General features: G+C 31.9%; 1 protein-coding gene across 6 annotated transcripts in view; it reads left to right on the forward strand.

Annotated features, from left to right (window-relative positions):
* The window catches only part of LOC143230760 (E3 ubiquitin-protein ligase MYCBP2-like), a 145,767-nt gene that overhangs the window by 86,829 nt on the left and 36,157 nt on the right, over positions 1 to 22,781 (forward strand). For 5 of the 6 annotated variants that reach the window (XM_076464878.1, XM_076464884.1, XM_076464880.1 and 2 more), the window contains 11 exons: positions 614 to 701; positions 1,314 to 1,438; positions 3,037 to 3,361; positions 4,103 to 4,186; positions 5,068 to 5,668; positions 7,696 to 7,855; positions 13,034 to 14,861; positions 15,761 to 15,966; positions 17,710 to 17,862; positions 21,258 to 21,563; positions 21,998 to 22,222. In XM_076464878.1, coding sequence (XP_076320993.1) covers positions 614 to 701; positions 1,314 to 1,438; positions 3,037 to 3,361; positions 4,103 to 4,186; positions 5,068 to 5,668; positions 7,696 to 7,855; positions 13,034 to 14,861; positions 15,761 to 15,966; positions 17,710 to 17,862; positions 21,258 to 21,563; positions 21,998 to 22,222 — 4,101 coding nt within the window. The remainder of the gene's footprint in view (positions 1 to 613; positions 702 to 1,313; positions 1,439 to 3,036; positions 3,362 to 4,102; positions 4,187 to 5,067; positions 5,669 to 7,695; positions 7,856 to 13,033; positions 14,862 to 15,760; positions 15,967 to 17,709; positions 17,863 to 21,257; positions 21,564 to 21,997; positions 22,223 to 22,781) is intronic. The other variant, XM_076464882.1, reaches the window with a different exon arrangement.

Here is a 22,781-nt window from a genome sequence, read left to right on the forward strand (position 1 = left end):
TTTTACCCAGATACGTCTCTAAATTGTGTAGAGGAAAAAACTTCTCTTTCTTTCCACCTATTTAATTTTTTATTATAATTATAATATTAATTTCTGTTTTGATCTTTGATTTTTGTTTTTCTTTCAGTTTTCTCTGTACAGTAGTTATCTTTATTTAGTTACCTATTTTTTATTTATAGCTACAATTGGTTCTTAGTTCATTTCTACCTGTTCATGACATCTGTTTTATCAGTATTTTCAGGAATCTTTTTTGCATATAATTTATACAGTTTGTTATATTCATATGTTTTTCTGTGTATTCAGCATATCTTTGCAAAATATCTTCTGTAATTTTTATCTTAGTTGCCTTTCACATTTGTTGGCAGTGTATATTTATCTCAGGATTGCTCATTATGTCCTCATTGTTTTTCTTGTAGCTCTTACATATTGTAACATTTTAAGCTTTTTGGAGATAGATGACTTTTAACATGATTTTTTTTGTTCTTACATATGAAGACAAATGTAATTTAATTTTCTGTTCTCCTAAAAATATGTGAACATTTGAACAGCACTAAAATTATCTATTAGTCTTCATAGTGTTATCAGTCTGTATTTACATTTCTTTTCCTTTCAGGAACCCAAGTCTGTGCTTGCAGAGTTTTTTAAGGAATCAAAATCACCAGTAAAGAAACCTCCTGAAAACAAGTTACCTCGCACTAAAGGTAATGTTCTCCATAATATTGGTTATTTGTATTTTTTACATAATTCAGCATTTATAACATAAAATAATTCCTATTGCATATTCTCAACAGTTCTTGATGTACCAATTATTCAATAAAGTTGTGGTCTGACAAAATAAAAAATAATTTTCCAACTGTTTATCTGGTATGTGTTCACTATAGATATATTAAATGTGCCACTCCATCCAACAAATTTAGAAATGTTTTGTGAAGAAATTAACTGAAACCACACACAGTTCTAACCTATGACTGGTTATTAAGGAGGTGTTTTAAATCAATTATTGGTTTATTGTAATAAGAAATGAATTATAAGAGTAACATTGTTTTGGATATCTTTGGTGGTTACAACTAATTGCTGGCTATTAAAATTGTGATTTTGCAACATCAGAATCAAATATAAAAGTTTTTCTCTTTCATGGTAAGTATAAAACTGTCTTATACTGGATCACTAGATTTGCTCTCGTGTACTGTTTACAAGTTTCTGTTGTTGAATACATTCCAAACAAGAAATTAAATCTCAGTTCCTAATTATTTCGTATATTACCTTAATCCTGTAAGGGTACTTATAAGATGTTTTGTTTTTCTATGGTTTAGGCTCAGGTGTTTATTATGTTGTTAAATGTGGAGCCTCTGGCCATAACGTTCGTAGCCGTCCAAGTTTAAAGGCACCTCCTGTGGGCATGCTGGTACTGGGAAATACTGTCACTGTTATGGAAGATGTGAGTGTTATGTGATTCAGATAATTTTTGTGGTTATCCCAATTAAATGTAATGATGGTGATTCTTAAAACCTTATATTAAACCAATATTATTGTGGCAATTTCGATTTTCATAATTTTCCTCTGAAAATTTATTACTGTTTAATACAAAACAACTGAAGAGGTAAACAATACTTTTTGAATGCAATAATAAGGGTAAGTTTTTTTTAAAGCTGTGTACAACCAGTTTGACCTTTTTATATTTTGTCATGCCGTTAACAACTCAACTGACCATTCAAATTGTATTTTGTCAGTTTTCATTACCAAGTGCTTGAAGGTTTTTCAGGTTAAAGTTTTAAGAATTCTTGAATGGATTGCTATTCGAAGGTTTTATTTTTAATGTAATTTTTAGTAACTTGTGTACTTGTTATGAAGTTTTTGTATGCTTAAAATGCTTTCAGAGTAGAAATGAAAATTTTGAATTACCAATTGGCTAATATTTAATTTGGTAAGTTACTTTATTAACCATAGTTAGTGATTTTTAGATAGGTTTATCAGCTAGGTACCAATCTTGTCCAACATTTAAATAAAATAAGGATATTTTAGAGCATATTTTCAACACTATGTTTGCTTAGTTGCTTTCAGTATTTCGTGTAAACTGAAATGTTAGGTAAATATGAAATACAAGACTTGGTAATTTTCAGAAATTAGAATTTTGTGGTTATGAATTTAAGTTTTTTACTTATGTTTATTAAAACATCATTTTAAAGAAGGAAAAGGAAACATCATGAAAGCTTTCTTAACCTTAATAGAGCTAAAACCTTTTTCTGGATTAGTAATTTCTTATGATTTCATTAAAACACTGATTAATGTGTGTTTGTGTGTTATAATTGTTTGTCTCATGATCAAATGAGGTTGTTGGCTGAACATTTATGTCTAATATTGAAACATTTTGTTTAATATTTGATTGCAGTATAAAGGATATATTTATGTTGTTTTTGTATTACATAAAAACATTTTCTGAGTATCTAGAAATAAGGTATATCAAAAACATGCATGAATGTATAAAAATGTTAATGTTAGTTAGTCTGTAAGAAAAATGTTTTCAAATGTGATGGTGTTTGTGGTTGTGTAATCAAATTTAATACATAATATCAGCTCTATGTAATTTTGGAACAAAAACGACTTACCAGTGATGTCGAGAAACCCACTTGTTGAGAAATTTTTATGCAAAAATGACTTACATTATTATTGTTCTTTAACTAAAGGTTAACTTTAATGTATTGTGATAATTGATTTTTAAATATTTATATAATGAATATTTTATGTTAGGGCTATCAGTTTGTGTTTCATCTTAAATCTCTTAAACAAACCAGTTTGTTGAGGTATTATTAGGAGTATTGGTAAAGTTATTTTGACAGTGAGGATATTAAGTTGTGAACTATTTCTTCCAGCATGCTTTTAATTTATATTTACTAAGTGCTATGTGTTGCAGTCATAATTTATTATAATGCTTTTGAAATTTGTGTTTGTATTGTTAAATGTTAATATCATTTTAATTTAATATTAAACATTATAGGCACCTATTTCAGTTATTTATATAGATATCCTATATTGCAGGTTTCAAACACAGATGGCTGTTGGGTAAAGTTGGATAGAGACAGCATGCAGAGGTACTGTTTCAACATTGATGGTGAAGCATGGTCACTAGCTCAGAGTCGTACAGAAATGACCTACTTACAGCACGAAACAGAAGTTATGCAAGCAGGTGACAGTGATGAGGAAAGAGAGAAGCCAAATCCATTTGGCTTACCTGTGGAACCTGCACTTTCTTCTGGGGCTCCAGGACTTTCTCCATTTGGGGCATCACAGAGCTTCAGGAAAGGATATGACTTTGCTAGTGTAGCATCTCATTCTCCTGTTTTTGGAGGCCTGAACCCTGCAGGTGATGATGATAATGTGCAGCTCTGTTTAATTCTGTTAAGTTCAGCATTCAACACAACTTAATAAACCATAAAATTGATTTTACAAACAGGTTACTTTCATGAAGAGAATAAATATACATATTTGTGTCTTAATGTTTTAGCCAGCTTAGTTACTGCCTCTCACAATCCACATATCTGTTTTCACCTCATTTGATATTAAGGATCTGCCCTTAGTGGCAGGAATATTAATCTATGTCAGAAATGTTATGAGTGACACATCATCATATGAACTGTGCTGTCCTTAAATGTTTCACATGGTCTAAAAAATATCTTTCATTAAATATTATGTTAAAGTTTAGATTTATATGTATACTGTTTTGTATGGAATTCCTCAAAACTGCTTTGACTCTGTAAAAGTGGTGAATTGAATAATAGATTGGGCTTTATATTTATTTTTAGTAGTTAGTTTAGATTTAATTTAATATTGAGTTTAAACAAATCTTTTATTTGAAGTGATGTTTTAAAGCTGGAATGATAATGTCAAAATTTAAATGGTATTTTGTAATAAATACTTTTAGTAATTAATATAATTGTAAGGGCTAAAACTCATCTGTACCTGCCATGATTTGTGCCTACATATGTGAACAAGTTAATTCAAATTAGTCTCAATGATTATTTTTTTCTGTTCAACAAAATCTTATTTTAAACTTTGTAAATTATACTTTGTATTCTTACTAAATACCTTTAATTTTTTTTTTCAGGAATGTTTACATTTGGTAGTGGAACTTCAGACCATGAAGGGGGATCTTCTGGTTCAGCAAGTCCTTTTGTGTTTGGATCCCCAGGTAAGCTGGCTTTATTTTTTGTTTTAAATTTGTAGAGTCTGTGATGTTAAAGTTGCGAATATTTTCTGTTTGTTAATATGCAAATACGTTGAAATTAGCATAAAGAAAGAAAATATGGACAATAGTTTGGCCAAACATGTTTGTTGCATATGAAAATAATTTGACCAGTATATTGACTCTTTTTCATATCTTAAGATATAACCATGTTTCAGTAGTATTTTTTAACTTTTATGTATTAAAAGAATATTGTTTTAGATAGTTCTGTGTATGTTATCTTTGAACATACAGGTTTATTATTAACATTCTCACCACATTGTATCTTTTTCTGTGCATATTGCAAGGCTTATTGAATTACATTAAAAATTAAAGTATTTTCATGGTATATAAACAAACTTGGCATCAGAACATTGCTAATTATAAAAGTTTTAATAGTATACAAGTTTTAAATTATTGTTATAAGGTGATGTTTTTAAAAATTTTCAATTTCCCCTGGTGTGAGAACTGTGACATTTGTTTTCTAAGAACCCACTCTTCTTTGATTTATTTACCACTCCTCAAAGAAGTACAAAATTTAATGTAAATTGCTTTTTATAATGTTGTCACCTCATAGACAGCCTATTTTTTGTAATATTCAATCTTAATTGGTCACAGAGCCATAAACTAAAAGAGACCTCACTTGCCACATCCACCTTTCAGAATTTGCCAATAGTTCTCTCTGACATTCAATTTTATTTATAACCAATAGAAAGCTGAGGTTTTTCATCTATCAAATGATGTATTACATTGTTTTCTGTACAGGGAATTGTAAATTCATACAGTGATTACATAAAGATGATTTCATGGTTGTTTGTATAACTGAAGGTTATGCATTATCTCGGTAGCTTCGACACCATCGACTTCAATGAACACTTTGGCAGAATCTGAGAAAACGGAGACTGACCGGTCAGAAAGGGATTCGCTCAGTAGTGGAGGTAGAGTTGCAGCTCTACAGAAGTGGCTTAGGGAAGAAGTAATTCATCGTACAAACAGTGACTTCCGCATTACACCACCATCACTGCCCAGAGATGTTCCACCTGAGCTTCAAGGAGTTTCTGTGAAAGAACTTGTAAAAGCAATAGGAGAAAGCCGTGCTAATGGGAATGCTGCCACTCCTCCTCGTACTCCACCTTCAACTCCTCCTGTTATTAGGCGAGCTTCTCGTAGCGTTAGCCCAAAACCTTCCACTGGATCTCCCAAACTTTCAAGTCGTAGTTCTAGTCCTATAGCCATTCCTGCTCGATCTATGAGTGTTGGGCCTACCTGTGCTCCTCACCTGGAACATAGTTACCTTGGTGAGACACCATCTGTTGGTGCTTCACCAAAAAATTATGGAAAACCCTCACGGGTTACACAGACTTTGTCTCAAGATAGTGTCAACTCTTCTTCTTCAGTTGCTGTTACTAAAGTGACACCTGCCACTCCTCACAGAGGATCACTTCACAGGTTGGTTTAGTTTGTTTGTTTACAATTAAGCACAAACCTACATAATGGGCTATCTGTGCTCTGCCCAACACAGGTATTAGAACATGATTTTTAGCAGTGTTAGTCTGCAGATATACTGCTGTGCTACTGGGGATGTTAGTTTTGTAAGTGTTAAATGTAAAGTAATCTTTTATGCTAGTAGCAAGTTCTTGCAGGCGATCATTCCATAGGTTGGTTTATTTCTCTCCACACATTCATTTTTTACTGTATGTGTCACAATTTTTAGTGACATTCAAAACTTAAACTACATTTTGTTTTTGATATACCAGTTAGTAGAGCATAAAATCATAATAATTCACATGTTAATAGTATACAGGTTTTAATTCTTAATTTTATAAGTTAATATTAAAACAAATCCTGAATTTTCACAAGTGTGAAAAATATTTTTTTCTCTAGGTATCTCTTCTCTAATTTATTCACTACCCTTCCAGTAAGTACAAAATTAACATAAATTACTCATTACAAAATCATCATCATTCAGACAGTTTAATATTTGTACTCTTCAGTTTCTCTTCCAGTCTAAGTTTCTTTCTGATTGGAAACGTTGACTAGTATGACTGAATTTGTAATGGATTTTCACATATTTAGAAAGCCAGAATAATTGTGGTTGTTATAGGACATTATCTGATTTTATTTATTTTTTATTTGCAGTTATTATTCTATGTGCTTTGATGAATTACTTAATAAAATAAAATTGTGTACTACTACTGTTTCTATTAAAAAAAAGGAATATGTTATCACCAATTAATAATAAAAAAGACCCAGGTAAGTGCTTGTTTTGTTGTTTCTCATGTGTATTCTTCATTATTATTATAAATATAACTAAAATGTAAAAACAGGAAACTTTTTATGTTAGTTAAGGTTAGATTAGGTAAAATAAATAATAACCAAAGTTGTCATAAATCACATGTGATCAACTTGGAGTAGCTTGTATATAATATAATTTAACAACATATCATGAACCTTATGTTCCCAGAGTGATTTATAACTTGTGGCACAAATAGTAGTTAGACACAATTCAGGTATAAAACTTATAAGTATAAACAGATGTATATTGTTATGAGTTTTAAAGCTACTTAGGATAAACAAGTATAGTTTCATGTTAAAAATTGAAGTCATTATAGAAAGAAAAGTGTAATTTAAAATTATTTCAATTTTGTTTTGTGGTTATGAGGTTGATCAATTTCATCAATCTTGTGTGAAGTTAGGGTAGAGAAAATAAGATAAATTATGTTTTTGCTAAAAACAAATGTTAAAAATTTGATGAGGAGGTTTGAGATTTTGGAGATGCAAAGTAATTTTAATCTTAACAACCTTGCACTTTGAAAAGTAAAAAGAAAATTTTTTTAGTTTACTAAAAACACTTCATGAAAAATCTGATTTTTGGTATGTGACAGACTTGTATTTTTTATTACTGAAAGCCTGCCAAATACTGTAAAGATAGCCTATTATTTTAGAAGTTAGTAGTATCGAAATTATAATGACTTTAAACAAAGTGGTTGATTGATTCTACCGAGCCTGTGTAGAGAGTTAATAGTGTTAAATGTAAGTAATCCTAAATGATAGCAACAGCTTCTCACAGGGGATCATTGCTCAGTTTCATGCTTACTGAAGAATACAATGTTTTGTTTTTAAAATATGCTATTCAACTCTTTACCATAATGAGAAATGATCTAGTAAATAAGCATCCTTTGATAATAAATAATTTCAGAAAAGTATTCTGTATCAAATTAAAAGAACAAAACATTTTTCTGATAAACCACTGAGGACAGTGTGATAAAAATTATCATGTAATTGATAAATTTGCATCCTAAGATTCACTGGTAAAAATTAGTACATCTTGCAGATTGAGAGGTTTTAACATCTTAAAACTTGTTTGGTCTGGAAATAAACTAGAGAGGGAGAGAGAAGATGAAAAATTCAGTTGAAGCATCAGATCTCTTAGTGTAGTTTTCATTTGCTTCTAATGACATTTCTTTGTTTTATAGTGATTCTAGTGTCAGTTCTCACCTGGGAAGTATTTTGCGGGAATTGTCTCACAGCTCTGCTACTGGATGTATGGGTTGTATAACCCAAAGGAACACTATAAGCCCACTTAGTACTCCTGGAACACCAGGAACTCCGGGAACTCCAGGAACACCCAAAAAGGTTGGAACTGTTAGATTCATTAATGCAAAGATAGACAGAAAAATCACAATTAGATAAGTGGAAACAAGATACTTGAACCTCCAATTATGGTGCAATATTGAAATTATCTTTCAGATCCAGTACCAGAACTGCTTGTGTGGGTATTCAGTTTGTCTGAATAATATTATGCACACATTATGCATTCTAAACACCATGATATTTTCATTTCTTGATATATCTAACTAGCTTGTAATTTAGATTGTTCTTTCATTGTGAAAAATGGGGAATATTATCTTGGTCATGCTTAATGACTTTGATTAAATAGATAGTTTCTGTGAACACAGGTTTTATGCATCAGTGCTTTATTTTTTGTGAGTTAGAAAATTTACTGACTAGCCACACTTGAAGTGTATGAAGTGTTGATAAAAAAGAAAGGTGAACATTTTGGTAATTAACAGCTGTAAAATATTTTAACATATTAACACGTTGGCTACCGTGTAACCCACCTGCGGGTAACACCTAATTTGTGCTGACGTGCTGTGACCCACTTGCAGGACATACTACCTGTTAATTTTAATTGCAATTTTCTCCTTGGCATATGGTGTAAAGTTGTTTCCAATGCCATTGCACATCAGGAATGTCTCAATTTTTTACCATTTATAATTTTTCCATCATATCTTTTGAATGGAGGAAATGAATGTTAATGTTTATTTTTCCTATCAAAAAAACCAAAAGTGCACTGAAATAAAATAAATTTATGGTATGGTAAATAAAAAATGAATTTTTTCATCAAAGAGACAAAAATCAGAGAAAGGATGCTTTCTTGATGATGAGAAACCCACTTGAAATAAAAATATATCTTAGAATGGGTATTAATACTTTTATTGATGAGGAGAAAACAATGTTTTGACCTTCCTAGGTCATCTTCAGCTTAAGAAAGAGCTTGCAAGTGACCGTTGCCAGACATGTCTTAGGGAAGAGGTATGGGATTGCAGAGAAACAAATGTAAACAAATGCAGAATCAAAGAAGCCCTACTTATACAGTAATTAAAACTAAAATTAAACCAATATAAAGGAACACTTTATACCTATACTAATTAATAACCAAACATCGAACTGCAATCCAATCATACCCATTTATACTCTCGTCCCTCAGACATGTCCGGCAACAGTGATTTGCAAACTCTCTCTTTCTTGACCTGAAGATGATCTAGGAAGGTCGAAATGTTATTCTCTCCTTATGAATAAAAGTTGTAATACTCATACCAGCCATAAAGAGGATTTCAATATAAAAAATTTGAAAATTATTTATGTAGAAAAGACATATTTTTTATGCAAACCAAAAAAAACACATTTTGATCAGAAAATATATCTATTGTTTTTTACAAAGCATATTAAGCAAAAATCAGGATTCTCTTCACATGTATCACAACAGGTATTCACTTTCTTACATATTTTCATTGCCTCAATCCTTCCAACACTCTTTCAGTTCTGCATAGCATTCCTCACATCTTTTACATATTCTATTTCTTTTGTTCTTTTATATTTTTTTAGTATGCACTTAATGGAAGAATCTTTGTGTTGAGGAACTTGTTCTTGACATAAGGTTTCAATGATAAATTGTTTGAATTCAGCAGTTTATTCACCCTTTGTTTGAACTTTTTTATAAATTATACATTTCTAAACAGAACTGTTTAGAAGAAACTCAAATGCAACTATATGGAACCATCGAATGGTTTCCTCATAGCCGAGAAGTACCTATGCCCTGCTTTGCAGAATTATAAGCTATATTATTTCTGGCTTCGCTATTTCTTCATTGTTGCAGTTTTTTGTTTCCTGTGTGTATTATCTTCATGTCACGTTTTGTTGAAAGCATAAGGATTTCCTGTTTATCTTTCCATTATTGTCTTTATGTCCTATGATTTCATCTTTTTTCAGCTTTGTTGTTGTACCTTCTGGGTTACCCTTTTGATTTTTGTGAAGAGTTCCAAGAAGATGAGTTTGCTGTTCGTGTAATGCTTTTGCCAAAGAGAGAGAAGAACTCTTCCTTTCTTCAAGCACTGTTCTGCAAGATCTACTACTTAGCACTATATGCTAATTCCCCAGTTAGTCTACCTTTTTGTCCAGAATCTCCTTTCCCAGTATATACACAGCTAGTATATGTGTAGACACTTGGAAACATATAACTTGTATATCTTCACACCATACTTATTTACTTTACCTGGATTATACTCTCTGAACATGAGATGACCACATTAGGGAACCATAGATTCATCAACTGCCAATATTTCTCCTGGAATTTTAGCTGTAGTGAAATTTGTTTCAAGCAATGCAACCAAATTTCTAACTTTGGCCAATTGATCCTTTCCAGCAGCCAATTCATCACTAAAGTGTATGAATCTCAGTAAGAGCTGAATTCAATTTTGTTCCATACTCTTGGAAATAAAACTGTTTTTGTAGAACTTGTCTTTACTTCATTAAAGTGAAATTTTTGGATCTTGTACAAGTCCCATAAACATCACTACTCCCAGAGATTTCTTGATTTCTGCAACATGGATCTTCTTCCACTCTTTAACATGAAGTCTTTGACGTACATGGTTTATCAGAAGCTCTCTTTCAGCAATGGCATTTGTCTGATCTAACTCATATACATCCTCCCTATACATATACATCATATTGAATTCATCTATTGGCTTGAGGGGTTGTTGTTAAAAGGCATTTATTTCTTGTCTGTTTGGGCTGCAAGTGAAAGGAAAGCTTTCGTGATGTATTCCATTTATTTTGTGACAAGCATTGGTTGGGAGTGTGGGAACATTACTTTCATTGTCATTATTGTGACTTTAATTAAGAGATTTCATTTGACTGTAGACTCTGACAGTAGATTTATTAGTCAGGGTTATATAGAACATAACTATCTATATCAGAAAAACAACTAAGTGGCTCATCAGTGTCTGAACCTTGTTAAGATAATAATCCATAAAATGATTTAGAGGCAAATGAGGTTTTTCATGTATTCATTTAGAATTCAGTTTATGCATATTCAATTAGATGTTGCAATGTAAAAAGAAAATTACAGATAGTTAGTGAAACTGTTATAGAAAATATATGATGAATTTCAGAATGACTTGCTGGAGGGTCATGCGGCACACAGGGAATGTTATATTACAACTGTGACATTGTGATCTACTGGCAGGTCACACTTTAAAAATATAAGTACTAACAGTCTAGGTAGTCAAATATTATGATATGAGATGCAAAATAAAATTACATAAGTTGCTTTATACTGCTCATGGCACAACTCTAATATCACATTTATAACATTACGTGAGCCACCATGTTAATTTATTGCTAAAACAGATTTAATGAGAAATATTTGTTTAAGGTTTATATTTTGGATATATATACTGGTTTATAGACAAATATATTAATTGCCAAGACAGCATTGCTTTAAGACATTTACTATGGGTATACATAATTAAATCAAAACTGTTATCTAAGTGTAATTAAATTATTGACATTAAATGAGCATTTAGAAGGTAACTCGTACTAGAACCTAAAGATTATTACTTTTAGCCATACTCTATACTTAGTTACCAGCAATATGAAAGTTGACTTTAACCCTTTCAGTGCTGAATAAAAAAGTTTAATGTTTGGCATGGTGCTGAATATATATTTTAGATACTTCAACTAATTACAGTATCAGTACTAAAAGCATGATATCTCAGCAATAACTCAACAAAAGTCCCTGAACTTTTCAGTAATTGTACCCAATACTATATATGTTAAATTTAATACATAAGAATAACAGGAATAAAGGAAGACACCCTGATCCACAATGAAGAGTGCCATGTAAAGCACCATATTTTATTATAAATTGTATACAATTTGTGCAGCAGCTCGTCAATAGTCTTTGTGGTTATGATATATCTCATGGCATGGTAAAAAGCACATGGAGAGATTGCACTGTTTGCAAAAATAATTAGTCTGCTTACTTTTCCATTCAGCTGTGTATCTATTGCTGCAAACAGTACAATCAGGTTTGTGCTTTTTGTCCTCATATTGTCCAATACTATGTCTTTCCACCAAGTGCTGACCTTTATCAGTACTTGGTCTTCCTTTTCATTTGGCTTTGCTGACATATCCCTCCAGCAAATTTTGAATAATCTGATCTCTGAACAGTCTTGGAGATACCGGGTTTTCACTGTTGCTCTTGCAGTCTGCACAATATATTATATATCCATTAACAAGAACTAGCCTTGGTCAGTCAGTTTATGCAATAAGTTATATGACCCTAACTACACCATGTGCTTACCTAAAGCGGGGTCAGATTCCAGGCCACAAATATCTTCATTATCAATCTCGTTTGTTACAAGTAAGCTTTCATTATCATCTGGCTTAAATTTTGTCACTCTCTTCATCATTACATATAATGTTGATCACTTTTTTAGTGGTGTAAGCTTTTCCTTTTAGCATTGTAACAATGTCGCAAGTATCAACAGAATATGCACGGAAGGCATCTTCTAAAACAATGAACAGTATGATCTACACAGGCTAGAAAACGAAGAAATCTCGTGACCTCCAGTTTAAATACCTGCTGGGAATCCCAAGTAAACAATGAATACACGTGGTTCTAGCCTCAAGTGGGTCTACAGGCCTGTGTGATTATGATAATTAGCCATGAGAGTATGTTGTTTACATCTTGTCGACTGTGATCGCCTGCCACACTGAGCCTTCAAGTCGACTGCGATCGCCAACCGCACTGAAAGGGTTAAAGAAAATATACTTCAGGTCATTTTGTAGTTTCCTGAAAACATTGCTGAAAACTGTTGGGACTATTGAAAGTTTAAAAAATACCTTACAGATTTTGAATTTTACAAGATATAATTATAGTGAATGAGTTTTTCGTAATTGCCTTTACTCATACACAAGTAATAACTTTTACAACCGTTTATAGAAAAATTTATTGTGGTTTATTTTTAGTTCTTGTTGATTAACTTTGCTCATGTTTATTTATGGTTTGATGTTAAAGGTTATGCAATAATTCTAGTTAAATTGTATACAAGCAGATTTCTTTAGATCTTGAAGTTATTTGGAATAAATATGTATGGCATAAATGTTGCAATAATTTGAATGAGATTTCCTTCACTAGAGTTCATGTGTTAAATAGAATTAATGATTGTTTTATGTTCTCTGCTCTAGGAAGTATCTACAAATTCCAGCACCAAGTGCGTAACACAAGCAGGCACACAGACAAGTCCAGATGAAAGCGTGAAAAGCCATTTTAGTATTGGTAGTAAAAGTGGAAAAGAAGAATTGCCACGCCTATCTCCCAAAATGTCTCGTAAAGAGCGTGGTTCTAGGCAACTAAGAAACAAGAGAGATAGGGTCCATTCTCCAGCCTCTGCAAATCATGAAAAAGGACCTAAAGAGAAGTCGTCATCAAGTAAAGAACCAGTTAAAGAAGCTGTGTCACCCTCAGTTGCTGAATGTTTGCGTGCTGTGTTTGCTGCATTTTTGTGGCATGAGGGCATCATTCATGATGCCATGGCTTGTGCCTCTTTTCTGAAGTTCAATCCAAATTTGTCCAAACATCTGTCCTATAGGTCACGTAGTGACACCAAAAATAGGAAGGAAAGTGGGTCTTTGACCAAAGAACAGAAGGCACGATTTCGACATTCTGTTGAAGTCTCAGCACACAATCTGCTTAATATTCAACCCTCCTCTCTTGAAGCCTTGACTCAACTACCACTTAATGCTAATATCAATAAAAACAAAATACGAAAAACCTCGGCACCAATCACAGAGGAAATTGACTCTCCTGCATCTACAGCTTCCAAAGACCAACAAACCCAGAGTAGTGTTCGAACTTTTACCTCATGTGGTACTGGTTCCAAATCATCCAGGAACACAGAACTACCACAGTCTTTGCAAAATATGGTAATTTTATGGGAACATATATCAAGTGCCAGCCAAAGGGCCATCAACCAACAACTCATATTTCCTGGTCCAATGGGTTCAGCCAAGGTCCTTCAACGAGCAGAGAAGGAAAAACCTGAACCAGAGAAAGATAAGAAATTAAGAAAAAAAGAGTTTAAACAGAGTAGACCTGTGCGTGGTAATTTGTTTGGTGAAGCAAGTGGTGGTCCAGTGGGTGGAGTCGAGAAAGAGACCATGTGTGAACTGTGTGGTCAGTTTTTTCCTCATCCTGTTACTTATCACATGCGTCAGGCTCATCCAGGGTGTGGGGATCATGCAGGTGGCAAAGGGTACAACAGTGGAGGTAACTTTTGTGGAGGCTGGGCAGGAAACTGTGGTGATGGGGGCATGGGAGGCAGTAGTTGGTACTTAATATGTGATCGTTGTCGTGAAAAGTATTTAAGACAAAAGAAACAAAGCGCAGTGAAGGACAAAGCAAAGAAATCTCGAAAAAAGTCAACCCTAACAAAACTTCTGTCTCCTCTTCCACCAATGGAGGCTCATCAAGTGATGAAGAATAATGCTCTGTTTCTTCTTGAAATTTCAAGTGCAGCTGGTTCAGGTCTTCCATCTAAAGCAGTAACCCCTCTGCGATTGAATTCATACAATGGGATGCCATGCTTAAGAGAACAGCATTCAATAATGGAAAATGGTCCTTTTCCTGTGACCTCTTTCCAGTGTCTGGAAATGCTAGGTGTACAACAAGCATATAATACAATGCTAGGAGAAGAATTCCTCTCAGAAGAGGAAATACGGGCTTTTCAGGTAGGCAATGAAGGCATGAGCTACACAGCAGGACAGAATGATTCACCACAGGGTATCATGCGTTCCATCACAATGAATGGAGAAGGAGATATGAATACAGGCAGTAACGTTCTTCGGCGAGAGAGGAGGAGAACCAGAGGATCAAGGGATTCTTCTGGTAGACCTTTTCACAGGTCTATATCAGTTGGGTTAACCATGAAAGATTGGAACAAGCAAGACTTAGAAGGACTTAGTGATGGGCGAGTAGTAATGACAAGGAAACGAAACAATAGCAGTGGTTGTGAAGGTAAAATATTAGCTTAATAAAAGACTTATTGATGGGTGGGGCAAGAAAAAATTTAGGTAAAATTAAAAACATAGCTGACAAAAACAATTTTTGGCTTTTAAAATTGAGAAAATGAGAAAACTTATAAATAAGAATAAAAGCATTAGCAAAAAATGAAAGTCTTAAATCTGGTATAGTCTTGTTTCATTTTCTGTGTAAGAATATAAGGATATTTCTTGTATTAAACAGTTTTAGTTGAAACATACCTAAAAAGCCAATAATTACAAAAATAAGATATTTAGATGTTAATGTTTTTTCTGCAGTAAAAATAGGATATTCATAGGCCTTGAAAAATGTTCAAATATTTTTAAGCATCTTGAAGTAGAGGGAGTTTTTAATTTTCTAATTTCATTAAATATTAATTAATCATATTAATTACAGAAATATTTTTTTACTTGTGTTACTAAACTGGCAGTTTTTTATTCTTGATAGTTAATTGTGCTAAATACTGTATTAATTTTTAACAATTCAGTATTTATTGGATTAACTTTATGTTGGTGGTTTGTGTTGTAATTCATTGTTTTTTCTCAACAACTTTTTAAATTTTCATACAAACTTGAATATTTTCTTTACTGAAGATCAGTAATTAGTTCCAAAAATAAGATTTAATAAATATTTATTATGAAAATGTAATTTTGGACATAATATTACTACTGAAACTAAGGTTTCCAAGTAATTAGTTTCAGCTATTAAATTAATCTTGGCTATGTTGTTAAAAGTTTTCAGTTATTCTGACATGTTAATCATAAATGAACACATAGTATCTTTAGTGTTAATTACATTCAGTTTTACACATTTCACATGGAAAATTGTAGAATGAAATAGAATTTAACAGAGCTTTGATTAAAATCAATTTTCAGAAGGGAGCTCTTCATTTTTGTGTCAGCCATCCAACACCTTAACAAAACTGATTTCCATGGCAACAGAACGAGCTGGAGCAGTGATGGAATTTCCTTTACGGCGTCCAGTTATGATGTTCGTTTTACAGCGACTTGACTTGGAGAGTCTACAGTTGGCCATGAAACAAGCACTGAGAAAAGCTGCTTGTCGTGTCTTTGCTATGCAGGTTAATTGTTGAGTAGTTGATATCAAGTAGTTAATGGAAAGAGACATTTTCTTCACGTACAAGAAATGTTACAATAGAAACAAAATACTCGTTAATTATAACCTAGAAAACCATGGTGAAATGCTAAACTTGCATCAACATGATTTTCTAAATTGAAATGTAAATTTCTTTGTAAAGGCACATCAGTTATTAGCCATTTATTGTTTTTGAGTAAAATTTAATTTTTTTTCTCTTCTTCACTGAATTAATTCCTTTTTAATTACTTCCTTTTCCTTCAAACTACAAAAAGTGAATGCATTTACATACATTATGCACTTTGCAAGTACTAGATGCAGTTAACTTTGAAAACCCTATTACCCCTTTTTATATTGCAAAGAGAAAAGGATTTTTTTATGCTTATGCTAGCCATATGTGCAAAGGCAATTGTAGGGAGAATGAGTGTAGTAAACTAACAGACCTTAAGTTATTAATGTGTGCAGTTGTGAACACTGCCATTATTCTAATGTAACTAATTTTTGCAAACAAATTGCAGAGGAAAAAGGGTAATTCAGTGAACTTTGTATGTTAAAGAAGTGTAAAATACACATGCAAGTTTACAAGGTCTTTAAGACGAAAGTATCAGCTCTTTAAGGAACATCGTGATATATTTGTTAAATGATTACATTTAAAATGTGTTTCTGATATTATTGTGCAAAGTATGCATTTGTTTTTGAAGCAGGCATAATCAAATGTATATATTTTATTTGTGATTTATCAATGCTCAGACATAATCATAGCAGTCTGGAAAGCAAATATAAGGTTGTTTAAGCATGGTAAAGCTTTTGGATTCTGGTGGGAAATGCGAAAAACCAAACTTTGTTTTATCTTGCTCCACTCAGCAAATTATTCACTTTTTCAGTTCCTTTGCTCCACTCAGCAAATTATTCACTTTTTCAGTTCCTAGATGTATTTAATTATTATATGAGGAAAATTTTATGCTGTCTTTTCAGTTTGCTGAGAAGAAAGCTATTGCTAAAATGTTTTAATTTTTTCAGTAGATATTCGATAAAGCCGAGGATTTTATTACACATTTAATTAACTGAATGGATTATTTAAGAGCTGATGATGCTTTTATTTTATTATTGTTTGAGTTGGTTAGATATGTATGCATGATTTTTAGTTAATTGGGTTATGTGTAGGTGCAGTGTAAAATGTTGTATGTACATCCACGTAATGCCACAAGGAAATGTTTTTTTAAATGCTTTGGTATTAACATTTGTGTTATTTGATACATTTTGTGGCTGCACATAATGTTATATTTGTAAAAAATAAAAATGTTATTTAACTTCAACCAAACTACCTTTTTTTTGTTAAGTCGATCATTGTTCAGTTATTTGTTGTTTGTATATTCACAATTTAAGAATACAGTAGCCAGTGTTATATTGGAAATGTTGTTGTATTTGTAAATTTTTTTTTTACTTGAGCCTAACTAGCTTTTTTCTTAAGTCGATCATCTTTTAATTATTTTTCGTTTGTGTACTTAACAATTAAAAATTGAAAAATTACATTAGCCAAATTTATTATTGCTGTAAAGGAGGATTTTCTCTGTTGAAAGAAATTTGAAATATACTTATTTAAAACTCCCTTTATGAGCTACTAAAACATTTTCATCTATTGAAAAACATGTAACATTGCTTAAAAATTTGGTTTCCATCTGTTGCAGAATTTTTAAGAACTGCATATTCTTCGTTTATTTTACATCAGGCACTAAACTGGTTGCTACGAAGCGTAACCCAACCTACTTCTCTTCATGATGTTCTGTGGTGTTTTGTAGCAGCTCTTTCTCCCTCTCCACCTGATAAAAGTGAAGAGGAAGAGGGAGACCAAGACAATGGAGAGAAAAAAGAGCATGACACTGTAAGAGTCCACATTTTAATAGGATTGGTGTTTTAAACATTTAAGGAGCAGTGTATATACCTTGTAATGCACAATACATTAGTCTCTAGTTACGTCTAATTTGTGGAAGCTGGATATAAAAAAAGGGGAATAAAAAAGAAGTGAAAGAGTAAATGCAATAAAAGTATCTTGTTCACTAATTTACAATTCTAAACATTATCAGGAAAATGAATTATTAAAACTGTGCAAATGTAAGTGCAAAAAACATTTCAGTATTTTACATGTGATAGTAAATGTTGATTTAAACCAATAAAGTTTTTGGAAGTATCCTTGTTATGTCACCTTAAGTATTGTATGAAAAAGTTCATAAAACATTCACAAATTAAGTTATTTTATAAAGTAATGGATGAATTTATTATAAATCTCTTAGATCTATTTTTTTGGTTGATTTAGCATAAAATTTAAATTATTGTAAAAATAACAAAATCTCATTTGTAAGTTTATTAATATTAATATAAATTGAAGCTGTACTAAAATATTTCTTACGTAATTTTGTTGCTGTTTGAGCTTGCAGTCATGAAACTTTCATGATATTATGTAAGTTAGAATTTCAAAGAAAATAAGAGTATTCTTTATTGCACAAGAATTCAACTCTTTTGCTGTGGCAACCCTTACTCAGTTCAGGTGCAAAAGATTAGTTTGAAAGGTCACAAGTTTAATATAATGACCTCTGTTTGTGTGTAATCAAAGTGAATGCATTTGTTCAAGCCACATCTTGTGTATCAATATGACAAACCAACCATACAGACCAAGGACCTTTATAAACAAGTTGGGGAAAAAGTAGTAGAGATGCACAGATTAATAGATGGTTACAAGAAAATTTCACAGTTACTAATTATCTGAGAGTAGTGACATCCATTATTAAGAAGTGAAATATGTTTCATGTCAGTCACTACCCAGATCAGGTAGCTTATACAAACTAAGCAGGGAAACTGGTTAGGTATACCACTGTGGGGCCAAAAGTGACTTTGAAAGATTTGTGAAGTTACATGTCTGGTATTGGAGTCAGTGTTCATACTTTAACAGTATTCTGGTCATTTCACAAAGCTATCCTGTATGGATGAGTGACAAGAAGTAAGCCATTATTGAGAAATAATAATTTTAAATCTCATATGCAGTTTGCAGTAAAACATTTAAATGATACTGCATATGTATGCCAGAAAGTTTTTTGATCATACAATACAAAAATTGATCTTTTTGGCTCAAATTCAGAGTTTGGTCTGGTGCAAGCCAAACATGCCATGTTATCCAGTTAACACTATCCCGGGCATCATGCGTGGTGGTGACAGCATCATGTTGTGAGAATACTTCTCATCAGCAGCATGTAGGAAGCTTGTTAGGATTGAGGGGAAGATGGATAGTGCAAAGTAAAGGAAAATCCCAGAGGAAAGCCTGCTTGAATCAGCCAAGAATCTAAAACGGAGTTAAATTCAGCATCAGTCAAGAATCTAAAATGATGCTGATACAAAGCCAAAGCCACACTGGAGTGGTTTCAAAAGAATAAAGTGAATATCTGGGGCAATCTAGTCAAAGTCCTGACTTGAATTCAATTGAAAATTTATGGTAAGACCTGAAAATTGCAGTATATCAACTTTCTTGAATGAACTTGTCAGAACTGGAGCAATTTTGACAGGACAAAATGGGCAAAAATTGCACCATTCCATAGTACAAAGCTGGTAGAGAGCTATCCAAAAAGTCTTGCAACTGTAAATGCTGATAAAGGTGATTCTACCAAATACTACTGACTTGGGGGACTAAATACATATGAAATTAGTAATTTCAATTTGTTTAGTTTCTTTGCAGGTTTTTCTAACATTCAGTCTCCTTCACACATAAGTTCATAAGAGTTTAAAGCTTGTATCTCAAAATGGGTATTAGCATTTAAAAGTTTTAAAAGTGTTAAAAGTGTTAATACCTGTACCAGCCATTCTGAGATGTGTTTTTATTTCAAGTGGGTTTCTTGTCATCAAGAGTTTTAAGTTTAATCATTAAAGTTTTGAATAAAAACAAGGTTATTAAAAACAGTGATGTGCATTATTTTTGTTTTTTTAAATGTGATATTGTTGATGGGGTGAAAACTTTTGCACTTTTACAAAAGGCTCTTCATAACAAAACAAAATTTTAAGATGGAGGTTTAAGTGTATATAGTAAACTTCTCTTGTTATTTATTTGTTTATGTACCTAGTTGCAAAACATAAGTAAAGAAAAACTTAAAAAAAATAAATAAATGTGGTAATGACTAGTATCAATCATTTAGAAATAATGCAAACAAGAGTAGGACTGACATTTCCATTATCTCTACATAATAGCACAGACAGTGTTGTAGAATTTTAACAGACAAAAATAGTATAATTTAAACTGAATTTTGATATGAATAGTTATATATTACTATGTTAATTTTTGCCTGTGCTATTTTGTAGGGATGATTTTTTTAATGTTTTCCCTACTGTTTTGTTTAAGTTTTTAAACAATTGAATTTTGCCATCCCTTTGTTTACTTCCTTATTTGAAAGTTTTTGTTTACTTGTTTTTTTAACTTGAGTGTTTCAATAGATATGGAAAGTTTGTATTTATAACAAAGTTTTAATACAATGACGTTCCCATTGTAATAATATTTGTAGGTATTTTCTATTTCATCCTGTACCATAAGCTGTTTGCAGAAACATCATTTCTGTAAAAAAAACAACAAAAAAAACTAAGAAATAATGATAACATTGTTTATACTAGAATCATGATATTGTAATATTATTGGTTGATAATTCCTTTTTCATTCTGTACTTAAGCTGTTTAAGAAACCTTTTTTACAAAAATGAACTTCAAGAAATAATAACATTGTTTATACTAGAATTATGATTTGTTAAAAAAAAGCTACCAATTTGTTGTATGTATAAAAGTGGATACTCCATGTGAAACTCTCACCTAAGTGAAGATGGTTGACACAATTGCTCTTTTTGAGTAATGTAAATAAAAACAGAACAAGAAATTCAATCCTTCTGCAGTGACATTTACGGACATTCACAGAACTTGTGACTCAGTTATTACACAGATATTGTTATAACAGGAAACACTGTATTGTTATTATGACCAATTGAGTAGGTATTTAAAATGCCATTTTGATGAACAGTTCAAACCACCCCTACCTAAGATGTACTACTGCCTACCTGATTATGCTTTTCTTGAAAGAAGTTTAGATGAAGAAAACAGTCTTATAAGATCTTAAAGATTTGTATTGAACTCATTTGTAATGGTTTTATCATTTTATACTACTTGTATTCTATAGTATTTTTGTGATAATTATTTATAATTTGAATGTATATTTGATACTTTTTTTTTTATTTTATAAATACAACTTATTAGCAACAAGAACGAGAGTTGGGTGTATGTGAACACCCTCTGTCAGACATCACCATAGCTGGAGAAGCAGCATATCCATTGCCACAGACCTTTCATGATCTTCTTCAAACAATTTCTGACTTAATGATGCTTTTACCAATGGGTTCAGCCCTCCAACAGATGGCTATGCGGTGCTGGTGTCTCAAGTTTCAACCTTCAGACCATACTTTTTTGCATCATAGTCATGTGTTCTCTAACATCAGCAAGATTTTATCCCGTTCAGAAGAAGAAGGGGATGATTTGATCGGGAGCCAGGTTGAGGTGGGACAGGTGGGGGAACCCTGAATTATAAAACCCCTTACAGCATCTGAGTTTGTTCAGTTATTACTTGAAATAGAAAAAGAATTACATTAAAGTCTAATATTTACCATGATTTTTGTTATTTGACAATGAGTATGTCTTGTAACTTTTTGGAGATGCTTATAAGATATGATAAATGACTGAGGTATACCTCAGTATTGTATAATACATGATAGACATAGTCATGTCAGAGCTTGGTATGCAATATAACATTTTTCTATATTCTTAACATCTGTTATATCTCAAGCTTAAATTTTTATAATAACTTTAAACATTTAATGGATTTTGTTTAAGTTATTTCTATTGATGTTTTGTGATGTTTGACAGTTTAAGACAGGAAATGCTAGACAAGATGCATACATACAGCATAAAATTGTTAAGAACATAAACTAAAATTTCCTTAGGCAACAGCAATAGTAGAATCTCAGAAGGATGTTACCCCCATGATGGATATCAAAACTTCAAGCCGTCAGGCTATGGTTGGTAGTCTCACAGATAATTCTACAGAAACTTTCTGGGAAAGTGGAGATGAAGACAGGAATAAGACAAAAATTATAACTATAACATGTAATGCTCAAGCTCAGCCAAAGACAGTCTATCTACATGTAGATAACTGTAGAGATCTGGGGGTATGTTACATTGGAATTTCTTTTTCATACATTTGATAATTTTCTATTTTTAAAGAAATAGTCCAATGTACACCTTTCATGTGCAACTTGTCAACTTAAAACTCGTTTTATTGATTTGTTGAAAGATGAAGTTTTATAGCAATTCACAGGTTTTCTAGCATGCTAAGAAATGTCACTGTAAAATTAAGCAGATGAAAGGAGATTAACATGCAAAGAGGTCTTAGCTATGAATGTTATGCAGTCTGAATGAAATAAAGTTCATAGAAAATTCTTTAAACATGTTAAATATGTTATTAGAATTGTTTTAAAATATTCTATTAAACCTTAAAAAAACTATTGTATATTTAATTTTATGAAGGCAGATAGGAAATTCAGTTCCAAGTAGATATGTTTATTTAAGTATCAGTAGGTTATCTTCTAATAATTTTCAGCTTAAAATATCAAAATAGGAAACTAATGAACTAAAATTATAAACTTTGTTCATAATGTTGATTAAAATACTAAGTGAGGAGTAAAATTAAAGCAGACCTTTATTTTGATTGAATACTGAGTTAAGTTT

This window comes from Tachypleus tridentatus, chromosome 10, assembly GCF_004210375.1.
Source record: "Tachypleus tridentatus isolate NWPU-2018 chromosome 10, ASM421037v1, whole genome shotgun sequence".
Taxonomy (NCBI): domain Eukaryota; kingdom Metazoa; phylum Arthropoda; class Merostomata; order Xiphosura; family Limulidae; genus Tachypleus; species Tachypleus tridentatus.